Source organism: Choloepus didactylus, chromosome 12 (genome assembly GCF_015220235.1).
Source record: "Choloepus didactylus isolate mChoDid1 chromosome 12, mChoDid1.pri, whole genome shotgun sequence".
Taxonomy (NCBI): domain Eukaryota; kingdom Metazoa; phylum Chordata; class Mammalia; order Pilosa; family Megalonychidae; genus Choloepus; species Choloepus didactylus.
In genome coordinates, this window is record NC_051318.1 from 40,992,404 (window position 1) to 41,005,304 (window position 12,901).

General features: G+C 35.4%; 1 protein-coding gene across 1 annotated transcript in view; it reads right to left on the minus strand.

The window, feature by feature from the left end:
• Positions 1–387: 387 nt before the first annotated feature.
• Positions 388–12,901, minus strand: part of DNAJC3 (DnaJ heat shock protein family (Hsp40) member C3) — a 132,059-nt gene continuing 119,545 nt past the window's right edge. Inside the window, exons 10-12 of the mRNA XM_037799693.1 lie at positions 10,989–11,121; positions 9,988–10,136; positions 388–4,402 (exon numbers count right to left, since the gene is read on the minus strand). Coding sequence (XP_037655621.1) covers positions 4,245–4,402; positions 9,988–10,136; positions 10,989–11,121 — 440 coding nt within the window. The 3' untranslated portion in view covers positions 388–4,244. The remainder of the gene's footprint in view (positions 4,403–9,987; positions 10,137–10,988; positions 11,122–12,901) is intronic.

Genomic DNA, 12,901 nt, shown 5'->3' on the forward strand with positions numbered 1-12,901 from the left:
TTAGAAATATGATTCAGGCAGGCAGCAAACTCTGCCTTCTCCCCACAGTCCCCCAACTTTTAGACCTTAATGGAAATTAACTTATGGTAAAAAGTGAAAATCTTCAAACAAAGGCAATTGCAATTTAAGTCTTAGACTGTAATAGTATTGAAATTGAATCACCAGCCTCTTAAATCCTAGCAGTCCTAGCTATTTGGAGATTAAGAGATTTTAGCCAAATCTCCTTTTGTGCTCTGACCTTCCCTATCAATTTGCATAAATGTTAAGGCACCATTTTGTCACTTCAGTCATTGATTCTGTGTAAAGCAAAGTTATCTACTACTCCTACAATGGGCTTTCTTAGAATTTCTTATACTGAAACCAAAAAACTAATCAAAAGCAAAAAGGTACTGATATGACCATAAATATTTTTATTAAATGTGAAAATACACGGGCATAAAAATACTACCCATATTTATAGACATGTCTGAGACCCATTTCATTTAATTTTAGGTTCCTTTCTTATTAAAACGCTAAATGAGATGTATTAAGTTACTTAATCTTGTCTCATTCAAAACACACTAGACATTTACAATACAAGTAGTATGTTAACTTAGCAAACATCTCCAATTTTTACCTTCTCCAATCTCTGCTTCCCACTGCAGGCAGAAGGCTCAACTACAGACAAGTGCAACAAAACCTGTTACTATACACAAAGCCACGCAGTGGCTAATTTTACTCTTAAGTCATTAAGCAAATGGATCATCTATTAAAAAAAAAAAAAAATTACACCCACCATCATTTGAAATTACAGAATATACTCTGCAACTAACAAAAAAGGAATGATCTGATTTAGAATAAGGATTTTTAGTTTTTACAAATTAGCATCTGCCTTCTTTCTTCCTTTGTAAATATAGAAAAGTAAACTACAGTCAACAAAGTTGCATGAATTCCTCTAGGTTACCCTTGATGTGTACTCAATGAAATCTTTTTGCAAAGTCAGTCAACAGTGCCCTATACCAGTAAGGCAGTCTGCTCTAACACAAATATGACTGATTTTTTTAATTTAAGTATCTTATGAACCTTCCTTCCTGGTAAATATCAAATACAACTTTTGACCAATGTCATGTCTTTAAAGGTGAAATTTTTCATTTCCCACCATGAATAGAAAATGGGTTCAATTTCAAATTGTGACTCTATTACCATCAGCACAGTAGGAAAAAAAAGCCAGATATTTTTTCCTTAAAAGAGCCACAGGTAGTTTTGAGATTCCATTATTAGAGTCCAAAAATTTCTGGTTTCATACTGTTTAAAAATAGACTTTTAATACTGAATAAAAAGAAACATGTTTTAAATTTAATATTATGTTACATCCAATTTACATAAGTAAACTATCAAAGTTATTTTCAAGTTTTCATTTATTCATAGTAAGAAAGCACAAACTTTTAGAATTGGGAAGTGAATTAGGCTCCCTTTTTTAGAATTTTTTTTCACAATATTTATAGGCTGATGTGTTTAATACTTCTTACTGTGGAAAATATCCACAATGTACAGATCAGTTATACTTACCACTTGCAGAACTCACCAAAAACAGAGTAGTTTAACAACCGAATATAATATAGCTAAGGACAGGCTACCTCTTTTTGACTTGTACTTTTCCTGAAAGAGGCACAGAGGTCCCTTGATAGCTGCAATCCTCAAAAAAGGACTGCAAAGTGGAAGTGGACAAAAAAAAAAAATGATTTTTAAGTAATATGCTTTCCCATTGCATAATGACAGCTTTTAACAGCAAGTAGGAGGAACAACTATCCATTTACACAAGGAGGATTTTTCTTCATCACTGTTTAAGGAAGGCACCATCTTTCCGTTTAGGTAGACACCAGAAGACTGTCGATGGCCATCAAGGCTGGAACTTAAAGAGTTGTTATTTTCTTCATTAATTAGCAAAACAAGAGACTCCAGAGAACTCATTTCCTTCAGTAGAACTGGCATTTGGCATAGCAAATGCCAAATATAGTCTTATCTTCTCTCCAGTGAAAACAGGCAAGTTAACTCTCTTTACAAATCAGTTATGATTAAATTAATAATAAGCCATGTTGAGACTTTCAAAACAGGGATTATGGTTGTTATAAGTGGAGGAAAAAAATAAAATAAAAACAGCCATCAGGCAGCAAGCAGGTTGGTAGGCAGCTGCCCAAGAAACACCTCTCCAATGTAATCTAGCCCTCAACAATTCCGAAAAACCTTCTATCTCATTATTGGCAGTTTTCATCCTCTCCTCCAAACTGAAGGGAAAGTGATTTGATACATTCTATGTCCTGATTCCATGTGAAAAATCTTACTACTGAAAGCAGAGGCCATCACTATATTTCAAAGGGGTCACAGCAACATCATATACCAAGGAACCAGATTGTAAAACAGTATACTGATATAACTAAGATTACTAAGATTAAAGAATAGACAAAAATGATTTTACCTGGGAAATTATGTTAAGGCTTGCATTTTGGGACATTAAAACAAACTGAAAGCTGCAAGTTGTTCACTAGCTTTCAAACTGCAATGTTAAGTTTATTGGTAATAAACAGACTTCTAAATAGAGCAAAATATACTTGTGTTTTGCGCAACTCAAGTATGTGACTTCTGTCCCTCAGTTAAAAATATTTTTCACATATGTTTTAGGAGACTACAGAAGAAAAAGATTTGTGCTTGGCTGCTGTGGACATTAGTGGTCAGGATGCCTCTACAATTAATTTAAAATGCTTGATTTCATGAAAAAAATATATATGTATTAGACCCTTTGCTGCTTAAAAAGTTTCAAAATGCTATAAAGCCAAAACAAAGACCTATCCAGAATAAAGATAATGATTCTTACCTAAAGTAATTCTCTTAGATTTTAAATGCAATATTAACAGTTCCATAAAGATTCAGTGTTCTTGATTAAAGAGAACACTCATTTTTTTAGGGCAAAAAATTATCCAGCATACCAAGACTGGAAAGTTAATTTCTTAAAAGTCAAGAAAAAGGTATCCCAAGAGATGATGCCATCTTATTAAATGAAATGATAATGGGAAATAGCCAGGGGTGACTAGGTTTGCAAGCCTGGGTTTTTTTTTGTTTTTGTTTTGTAGGCATGAGAAGACAGAGAAGCATCAAGGTCTGATCCTCTTAAAAGCTGTTAAAAGGAGCTTATCCTCTTTAACATCCATCAGCCAACAAGTGCTGTGTGGGAGTCACTACAGTCCCAGGGGCTCAGACCTGGATATAAGAGAGAGAAAAAGAAGCTGCCCTACTGTATTTATTAAGAGTGTGAAACACTGGGCACTCAGTGTTTAATGATGACTGAGTAACTTTACATTTCTGAGCCACTCTTGTTGTAGGAAATTCTGTAAAACAAGTGAGGATTTCTGGTATTTAAAAGTATTTCAATCTGTACGTCAGCAATATTATTTTAAATAATACAACTGCTATATTACCTAGAATGATTTTACATATCTTTAGTTAATTTGTTATACTTAATATTAAACGAAAGGCCCCAAATTTCTTACAAATAAATTCTACTTTGGTGGTTCTCAGTATTTTCCTCTAGGTACTGAACAGAAAAGCATAAAATATGTATATTAACACCAATCCAAACCTGGCCATTTTCAACTAACCATTTGGTAGCAGGTTTTCTAAAAGATAGCCACTCACCCTTCTTTAATGACTGCCAAATTAATCCAAGTAAAGAAACATTGAATCATATGCAGATTAAAGGAGGCTCAGTAATAGAACAGAGCAAATGACTGGAATGACCAAGATCTAAACAAAGTTGTCCCAAAGAACATACAGCTCAAAATGTTAACATTCTCTTTAAGAATACTGAACCACAACCCATCCTCATGAAGATTACAGCTTCCTTTTACACATGTAGGCACAGAGATACTATGCAAGGCTGTGAAGACAATAATTTCTACATGCTCCAGTGCAGAAAAATATAAAATGCATGAGCACTTCCACAGATGAGCCAGCCTCAGACCATTTCTTCTAGGCCTTCATGAAATGTATACAGGCTGCCTTGTCAGAAATAGAACGTTCCTTGCCTTTCTGCCCTCACAAACCCTTCAACCATAAGTCTAAAATGGGTAAGAACAGAGTTTTACTATTAAAACAACTCTTTGGTTATGGACAACAGAAAGATTTGAAAATTTTTTTCATTAGGATCCTGAAGTAAGGTTTGTTTTTAATCTTTAAAAAAATTCAGGAAGAAGAGCAGAAAAATAGTTGGTTTAATTGAAGTGAAATTTAAATCTAAATGGTCCGCCTGAGCTGAAGGGATTAAACCCTTGCCATGAGTTCCAGCTTCTGTGGAAAGGGTTGCCACCACCTCCTTGTTGGCTCTCTGCATCCAGAGGATCTTCTCCATCGTCAAACTTTTTCCTCATTTCTATAAAAGAAATCAGCATATTAGGCCTCAGTATTGACTAAAGGTGTGGGGGGGGGGGTATCTTTTGGGGGGGGGGCAGTTACAACTGGGAAACTACTTGCTTTTCATTTACCAAAACAGTTTTGCCTGGTATTTGCACTTAGCCTATCCCATTCCCACCCAGGAAATCAGAAGTATCGTCTCAAGAAAATACGAGTCACAGAGCAGGGGGTGAGGTTCAAGGTTGAAAATGGGGGTTCACTGAAATTCAGGAACCGTGAATTGCCTCAGCTCACAAGAAACTACCTAAGCTTGGCATCTACCCAAGGAAATTCTTCTCTGGAAAAACATGAATAATGCCAGAGAAGGAGACCCCCAACAGTCACATTCTTCAGATGAAATAACCAAGTAATCACCATAACCCCCAAAATGAAGTCTGTCAGGCAACAACATCATCATCCCACCAAGCTACCAATCAGCTTTCTAATGCCTCAACTCTAAAATTTGAACAAAACTAAGGCTCATCAGATAAGAGGGACATCAGACCACATGTTGTACAATTCCAGGACACACCTGGTTGGATTGGTGCTCCTGGAGTTGTGCACACACTGTTGTGCAACTGGGCATGTCTGCCCTGAGGAGGATCACTAATGAGAAAGAGACCAATGCATACAAAAATGCAGGAGTCAGAAGAAAAAGCTAATATTCTCAGACTTGAAAAAGATAACTTCATCCTTAAAATAAGAACAAGAACTATGAAAAAGGAATGGAGAAAAAGAATTCTTAGTACTTAAAAATGATAGTTTAAAAAAGTTAGAAGACAAAAGTTAAGGAAATCATACAGGAAAGAAGAACTAGAAGAGAGGAGACAGAAAATTTTGAGCTGAAAGAAACATTCAATCCAGGAAGTCCATCACTAATAAAGAGATCCATAAAGAGAGAACAGGAAAAAAAAAAAAAGTTACACACAAAGGGAAAAGAATGGCATAGGACTTCAACAGCAACCCTGGTTGCTAGGGAGGGTAGGGGAAAAAAAGACCAATGGTTTCAAATTTTAGTCAAGTTATCAACCTAGAGTTAGTTTCTATACCCAAAGTATTAATCACAGTAGGAATGCAAAGGACATTTTCAGTAATGCATGGCTAAAATTGTTTTACTTTCCATGCATACCTCCCTAGGAAGCACCTGGAAGGCGTTCTCTAACCAGATAGGGACCTTCTGAAAGAAAGTGGACAAGGCAAGGTCCAGGCAACAGTCAGCACGATCCATAGACGAGTGAAAAGGCAAATAGGAATGTTGACAAAATGCAAAGTTTTGTTTCACAGAATATATGATAGAAAAGCTCAACCAAATTTCCAACAGCAGCACAAAGAACACATCAAAAATCATTGAGAGGATGGCACCATCAAAAATTATAGCTCAGTATTCAGCAGCTTTGAAAGTGCTGAGCTGGGAAATAAAACAGAGGTGTAGTCGATGCCTACGACACCTGACAGCTAGAGGTTCCTGTACTCTAAATCTTAGGGACAGAATAAAACTTCAGTATACAAGTATTAGGTGGTAACCTGGTAAATAAATTACCTTTTTAAATCAATTTAAATATGGATCTTTGAAGAAGCAACTGAGAATTAAGGAATAGATCATAATATAAATGTTATAAACCTTGACAAAGTACCAAAATCAATACCTAAGAAAAATTAGGAAGCAGTAGAAAAAAGTATGATATTTTCACATCTTTTATATAAAGGAATCAATATTGTATAAAATTAAAGCATACACTTAAATAATCTTCAATGTTTTTCATAATTTTGTCCTTAATTTTAGGGAAATACCTCATACTAAAGAAATTCATCTGAAATTTTACAAACTAGTATTTTCCTTTTTTAAAGGCAGGTAAAATACAATAAGCTTTGCTAACAACAATAATCATTTTATAATTATAATTAAATAATTTTATCATTTTTACAATTGTGATCCTATCTTTATAAAACTATTTGTTCTCCTCTTACTTATACAAAAACATAGTGATTTTGGGCAAGTTTACCTAATGTTTAAAATTGGCTGCTTCTAGCTAGGAGGACTTGACTTGAAATATATATCAATTAATATATATATTTTGCCTTCATCGTACATTTTTCTACTGCTGGAACCTTAAAGTATTTTAAAATCAATGTTATAACACCTTTGTTTTTATTTTACCAAACACAACTAGGTTACTTTAAGAAATTCCATGAAACAAAAACAAAAAGGGGGCAGAAAAGAAAAAGAAAAACTGAAAATATTTCTTAACTATCTGAAAAGGGACTTAGGACAAATTCACACATCTGTAAGGTATTCGTTAACAACAGACTAAGATGGCCATTATTTTTAAAATAATAATAAATAGTAAGTATTGGCGAGGATGCAGAGAAATAGGAACCCTCAAACATGGTTGGTGGGAATGTTAAATGGTTCAGCAGTTGTGGAAAAGAGTTTGGTGGTTCTTCAGAAAGTTAGAGGAAAAGATAAACAAAATGTGGTATACCTATATAATAGAATATTAATCAGCCATAAAAGGAATGAAGTTCTGATACATGCTACAACATGGACGGACCCTGAAGACATCATGTTGAGTGAAATAAGACAGGCACAAAAGGACAAATATTGTATTATTCCTCTTATATGAAATACTTGGAATAAGCAAATATAGAGAGAGTCAGAAAGGACATTACAGGTTCCCAAGAGGTGGGGGGAGAGGGAATGGGAGGGGTGGAGAGTTACCGCTTAGTGGCAGAGTTCCTACTTAGGGGGAGGAAAAAGTTTTGGTAGTGGGTGGTGGTGGTGGTAGCACAATATGGTGAATATAATTAACACCAATAAACTGTACAAATGAAAATGTTTAAAATGGAAAATTTGTGTTGAATGTATTTTGCTATAAAAAATTTTTGAAAAGACTGAATAATCCATTTAGGGGAAGAAAAAAAAACACCTCCCAGTGAATATGAACTCTAACAGCTAAGAAGAATAAAGAAAAAGTGGTAAAAGCTTAGCAGAAATGTAATTAAACCCTTGGGTATACTTTATCATATAGCATTCAGCTTTACATTTTCACGATAGAAGATAATGAAATTGAAGTGTTTGTTATTTGTGCTAAACACAATATTATTTCATCTGGCTATATATTTTACCATTAAAAAGGAAAATATGAGATAGGAATCATAAATGAGCCATAAATCATACATTCATGTTTCTTAAATTTAGTGTCCACTTATGATAAGGACTCCAACAAAAATTAAGACATAAGACATCTTAAGAATCCAAACAACCAGGCTTAAAATTCTCCAGGTTTCCTGGAATCTAATGAAGAAGCCAAGTACTTAATAATACTACAAAATTATTTTAAATATATAACTAGTAGTAGGTTGACTATTCCTCTTTAAATTGATTAGGAACAGTGTTTCTCAAAATTTTGTGATATGAAGAATCACCTGGGAACTTGGTAAAAACAATGTCTGCTGGTCCTTGCCCCAGATATTGTCTGATTCACCTTCCAAAGAATCTATATGCAATAGATCCCAGGTGATTTCATGCAGGTGTGGACCATATTTTACAAAACACTGATTTACAATGTTTTAACCTCAGGACCATCCAATGAATGCATAAACAAAATGTGGTATATATATATATATATATTATATATGCACACAATGGAATATTATGCAGCCATAAAAGGGAATAAAGTACTGATCCATGAGACAACATGGATGACCCTTGAAGACATAAGGTTGAGTGAAATAAGCCAGACACAAAAGGACAAATATTGTATGATCTCACTGATTTGAAACAAGCAGAATAAGCAAACTCATAGAGTCAGAATCTATAATATAGGTTACCAGGGGATGGCGTGGGGATAGGGAATGGGAACTTAAGGCTTAAAATGTACAGTGTTCCTATTCGGAATGACAGAAATGTTTTGGTAACGGATGATGGTGATGGTAGCACAACACTGTTGAAATATATGTCTGAATACAATTAAAAGGGGAAATGTTAGATTGTATATATGGTAACAATAAATATTTTTCTAAAAAATTCCATGGACCTACATTATACAAACAGTGAACCCTAAGTCAAATCATGAACTTTAATTTAACAGTACAATTATAAATATGGGCTGTCATCAATTTTAACATGTTCCATACTAATGCAAGGTGGTGGTGGTGGGGTGGTGGGTATATGGGAATCCTGTATTTTATGCATGATTGTTCTGTAAACCCAAAACTTCTTAATAAAGAAAATATATACATACATATATATATATAAATTCAGGCAACTAAATGGAGGAGTTCTGAGTGTAAACTCGAGCAGCTGAATGGATCTACTGAAGAACCTAAACCCTATGCATTTCTTAACCTCCTCCTCTCCTGCTACTTTCCTACATGCACCCTTCACTTCAGTCATTCCAAACAAGATGCACCTCTTTTATGAATGCATGTCTTTATGACTATGTCAATCCCAACTCCCTTGGTTAGCTCCGATACTTGTCCTTTAAAAGCTCAGCTGAAGAGTCAACCTCCCGAGAAGATTCTTAGCTCCCAATCTGATATAGATGCCCCACCTATGCACTGCATAAGACAAGAGGATAGGACAGTTCTCAATATTTGTGGTAAGCACTCAATATTTGCTGAATAATAGAACAGACAGAATATTTTCATTACTCAAAACAAAACACACAAGAAAGAACCGACAGTAGGGGTCCTATTGTACTTTATAAATGAAGTACGTGTCTCTCTCCCTTAATGGATTATAAATTACTTGAGAACAAAGCATCATTCAACTTCAATTCTATTGCATAAGTAGGTGCTCAAAAACATTTGCCAAATAGGCATAAAACCAATCAATTTCCTTGTATTTTTGTTGAATTTTGTCTATTTTGTTGAATTTGTCTAGCTCAAATGATAGATCTGCTCCCACTGACATGGAAGGCCACAAAACAGTAATAGATATCAGCTTAACATTAAATTTCCTTTGGAAAAACCTTAAATTCTCAACCTGTGTCCATCTTATTTTCTAGGCCATAATAGTGTATGATAAAAGAACACATGAAGCAACCAGTAAATCTCATGATCATCTGATTTAGGGCAAAATTCCTGGTGAACACACTCACAGGTGGATAGACCTGTGAAGTTGGAAGGAACCTAAAAGATTCCCCTCAGTGTTGCCCTGTCATATATCAGAGATGAAAAAACTGAGGCCCCCAAAAGTCCTAGTAACTTGTTCAAGTAGAGATAAGATTCAAACTCAGGCATTCTGAGTCCACATTTCTACTGCACCATGTGTACAAGTGTCCCTAGAATGTGGAAGGCAGGGTATGGGACACAGACATAAAGCTGGACTTCTGAAACTGCAAGGCTGAGGGCCAATCCCCAGTTCCCAAGGGTAGCCCAGGCCACGAGCCCCACAGCACAGCACCCTTACTGTCTACACAGTATCACAGACCCCAACCCCAATGTTTTTTCTTTCCACTTCTGCCTCCTCTAAGATGGGTCAAAGGAATAAGACCTAATGAATCACCAATTACCAATTCAGCTGTTTCAAGAGGACAGAAATATTTTAAGGGCAAAAAATACCTGGATCAGAGAGGACTTCTTTAGCAGCTGCTATGTCAATGAACTTTTTCTCCGCTTTTTTCTTTTCTTCTTCATCTTGGAAATTATCTGGATGCCATTGCAGTGCTAATTTTCGGTATGCTTTGATGATTTCTTGCTTTTTGGCATTTCTTGTTGGTCACAAAATTAATAAATAACCATTAGTTTAATAAGCGTCCAGCACAATGCCATAAAAAGGTATCATATATCAAACATTCAACATATAGTTCTGAATGACCGTGTTCACTAAATTGTAATTTGGGAATAAATTAGAGTACTCCTGATCTTTACTATTTGGTCTTTAAAAGAAGTCTCATAAGCCAATTCTTAAACTTACTGATTTTCCAACCTATTATGATTCAATTCTTGGCATTAAAGCATATTCTGACGCCCTGAATTACATGTTGTATTTCTCTTCTGAATTAGTTTACTTAATCTTAATAAAAATAAAATTTCAGACTTTTGAAGGAAAGACTGATGATTCACTTGGTCAGGGAAGAGGAATCTTATATAAAAGCACATACTAAGTAAATTATATACTTCCCAGTTCCTGCATGTTTATTCTAAAAGTGCTACTTTATTTTTAGGCCGAGGGAAGGATTTTTTCTTTTCCCCATCCCCTTCTCCCTCCTACCCCACAAAAAAGGTGGGGAAATAAAAGGAAAGCTCATTCCTACCTTTTTACCTTTCTTACAAATCTAGGTTTAGGACCTACTCATGCCACAGTGTCATTTCTCTGTCACCAATCACTGACTCTCCATTACTGCATTACTAGTCTTTATATGAATACGTTTATATGGATATAACATACTCAAAATACTTTGTGATATTAAGGACTGTTAGGATTTAATTTATATGACTGAAAATACCTAAGTAAAGGAAATGAATGGGAGAGGGAATCAGGAAGAGAAGAAGAACAATGATTAGCTTTAAAATAGTTGATTACCAATGGCAATGCAAATTTTAAATACAAATTAATTCACCTTTTTACTCCCAAGATTTTGTAATAATCTCTTTTCTGTGACTGTTTCAATAATCTTTGTGCTTTCTCTAGCCCTTCCCGAATCTGTTGATCATTTTCATTGTGCTCCTGAGCAGTTTCATAATCCTGAATAGCTGTCAAAACATATTTAAGATAATGTTGTTAAGGGGAATTACAATTGATTACTTTTATTTATCCTGCAAAATTGATACTAAAGTCATCCCCAGCAGTGATAGGACGTTAATATGTTTGTTCAAAAACTTACCAAAGACATAATTACGGCTGAATTTTGGGAGCTTATTACTCCCATTCAATAAAATTCACTGCTGTTTGTTTACTCGTCCACTCTCCCACATTATCTTACCCATACCCTGGAGGTATTTTAATATCAGTTCTTTATACAAAGCAATCTTACCACCACTAAGGTTGAAGCGATTATTACATAAGGAAAATAAGACAATGGCCAAGAAAATCTGCATGGTTAGCTACAGGTCCACAGTTCAAAAGAAACAAAAGATTAGGCCATAGGAGGAACTATCAGCAATCCTGATGTCTAGGTCATCCACTGATTTCAACACAAACTATTACAAACTTGATTTTTAAAAATTTATCAAAACAGAAAAACATATACAGTCCTGATACGGGAAGTCCAATAACAATCTATACTGCATCTTTTATTTTAGTTTAAATATTTAGAAAATACAAGGCATTTAAGTTTAAATATTTAGAAAATATAAGGCATTTAAGTATCTAATATTATACAGAAAAGACTATACCAAGCCTGAAATTGCTGTCTTTAGAGAGGCCTGCTTGCAAGGGTGACCCAGCTGGCGTCTGGGAAATTGGATTTCAGGAGTGTTCTTGCCATTCATAACAGAGGGTGTTTCACTGTGTCTAAACTGTCTTCTGGGAGTCCGGAATTTTGGTAGGTGCTAGATAGAGGGTGCCTACAAGACCAGCCCCCAGTAAAAACCTTGAGGAAAGAATCTCTAATAAGCTTCCACAGTAGACAGCATTTCACACGTTGTTATACATGTGGTGAAAGAATTTAGCATGCCTATGCAGCCACTGGGCAGAGCTCTTGGAAGCTCATGCCTGGTTTCCTCCAGACTTCACCCCATGTCTTTTCTCTTTGTTGATTTTGCTTAATATCCCCTTGCTGTAATAAATCTTGTACTTGCCATGAATACAACTATATGCTGAGTCCTGTGAATCCCCCTAGCAAATCTCCAAACCTAATGGAGCATGGGAGGGTAGCAGTCGTGAGAACCCTCAACAAAAATATTTTCTTAATTTGCTTCATAGGCAGACAACTCAAATGATGGACTGTTGGGTTCAGATGCTAGTTTTTATGGAAATACACTTCACTTTGGCAAAAGACATCTGGATAACATGCCTGGGGATCTTGGCAAGAGCTAGTCCTCAAAGGGGTTTTAGAAGGCACCTTAGTCAAAGTAAAATGAGAAAAACATAGAGTAAAGCTAACAAATTTAATTAGCCTGACTACACAGAAAAATGAACCAATATCACCTTTGGCCTATGTGGTGACTGGCCATCCATCTCAGCAAAAGAGCTCCAAAGTTGCCAGGGCTGTGGACACAAGTTTGGTCCCAAATAAACAACTCAGAGCCCCCATTTCACAGTTTGTTTCCATAAGCTTCCATCACTGCAGACAGTTGAGAAAAGCACAAGAAGACCTAAAGAGTGTGCTTTACACATAAATGATCACTAAATGTTTGTGAATTCACAAATGGGAAGCATGTAGATAGAAAAGCTATCAACACTGTGGGGATGGGAGTGGGGGATGGCAGTGGGGGGTTGGAGAACCCTTCAAACTTTTATCTTAACAATCTAATTTCTACCTCAATACATGAACATATTAAATTAATATTAATATTGAAAATTAAATATTAC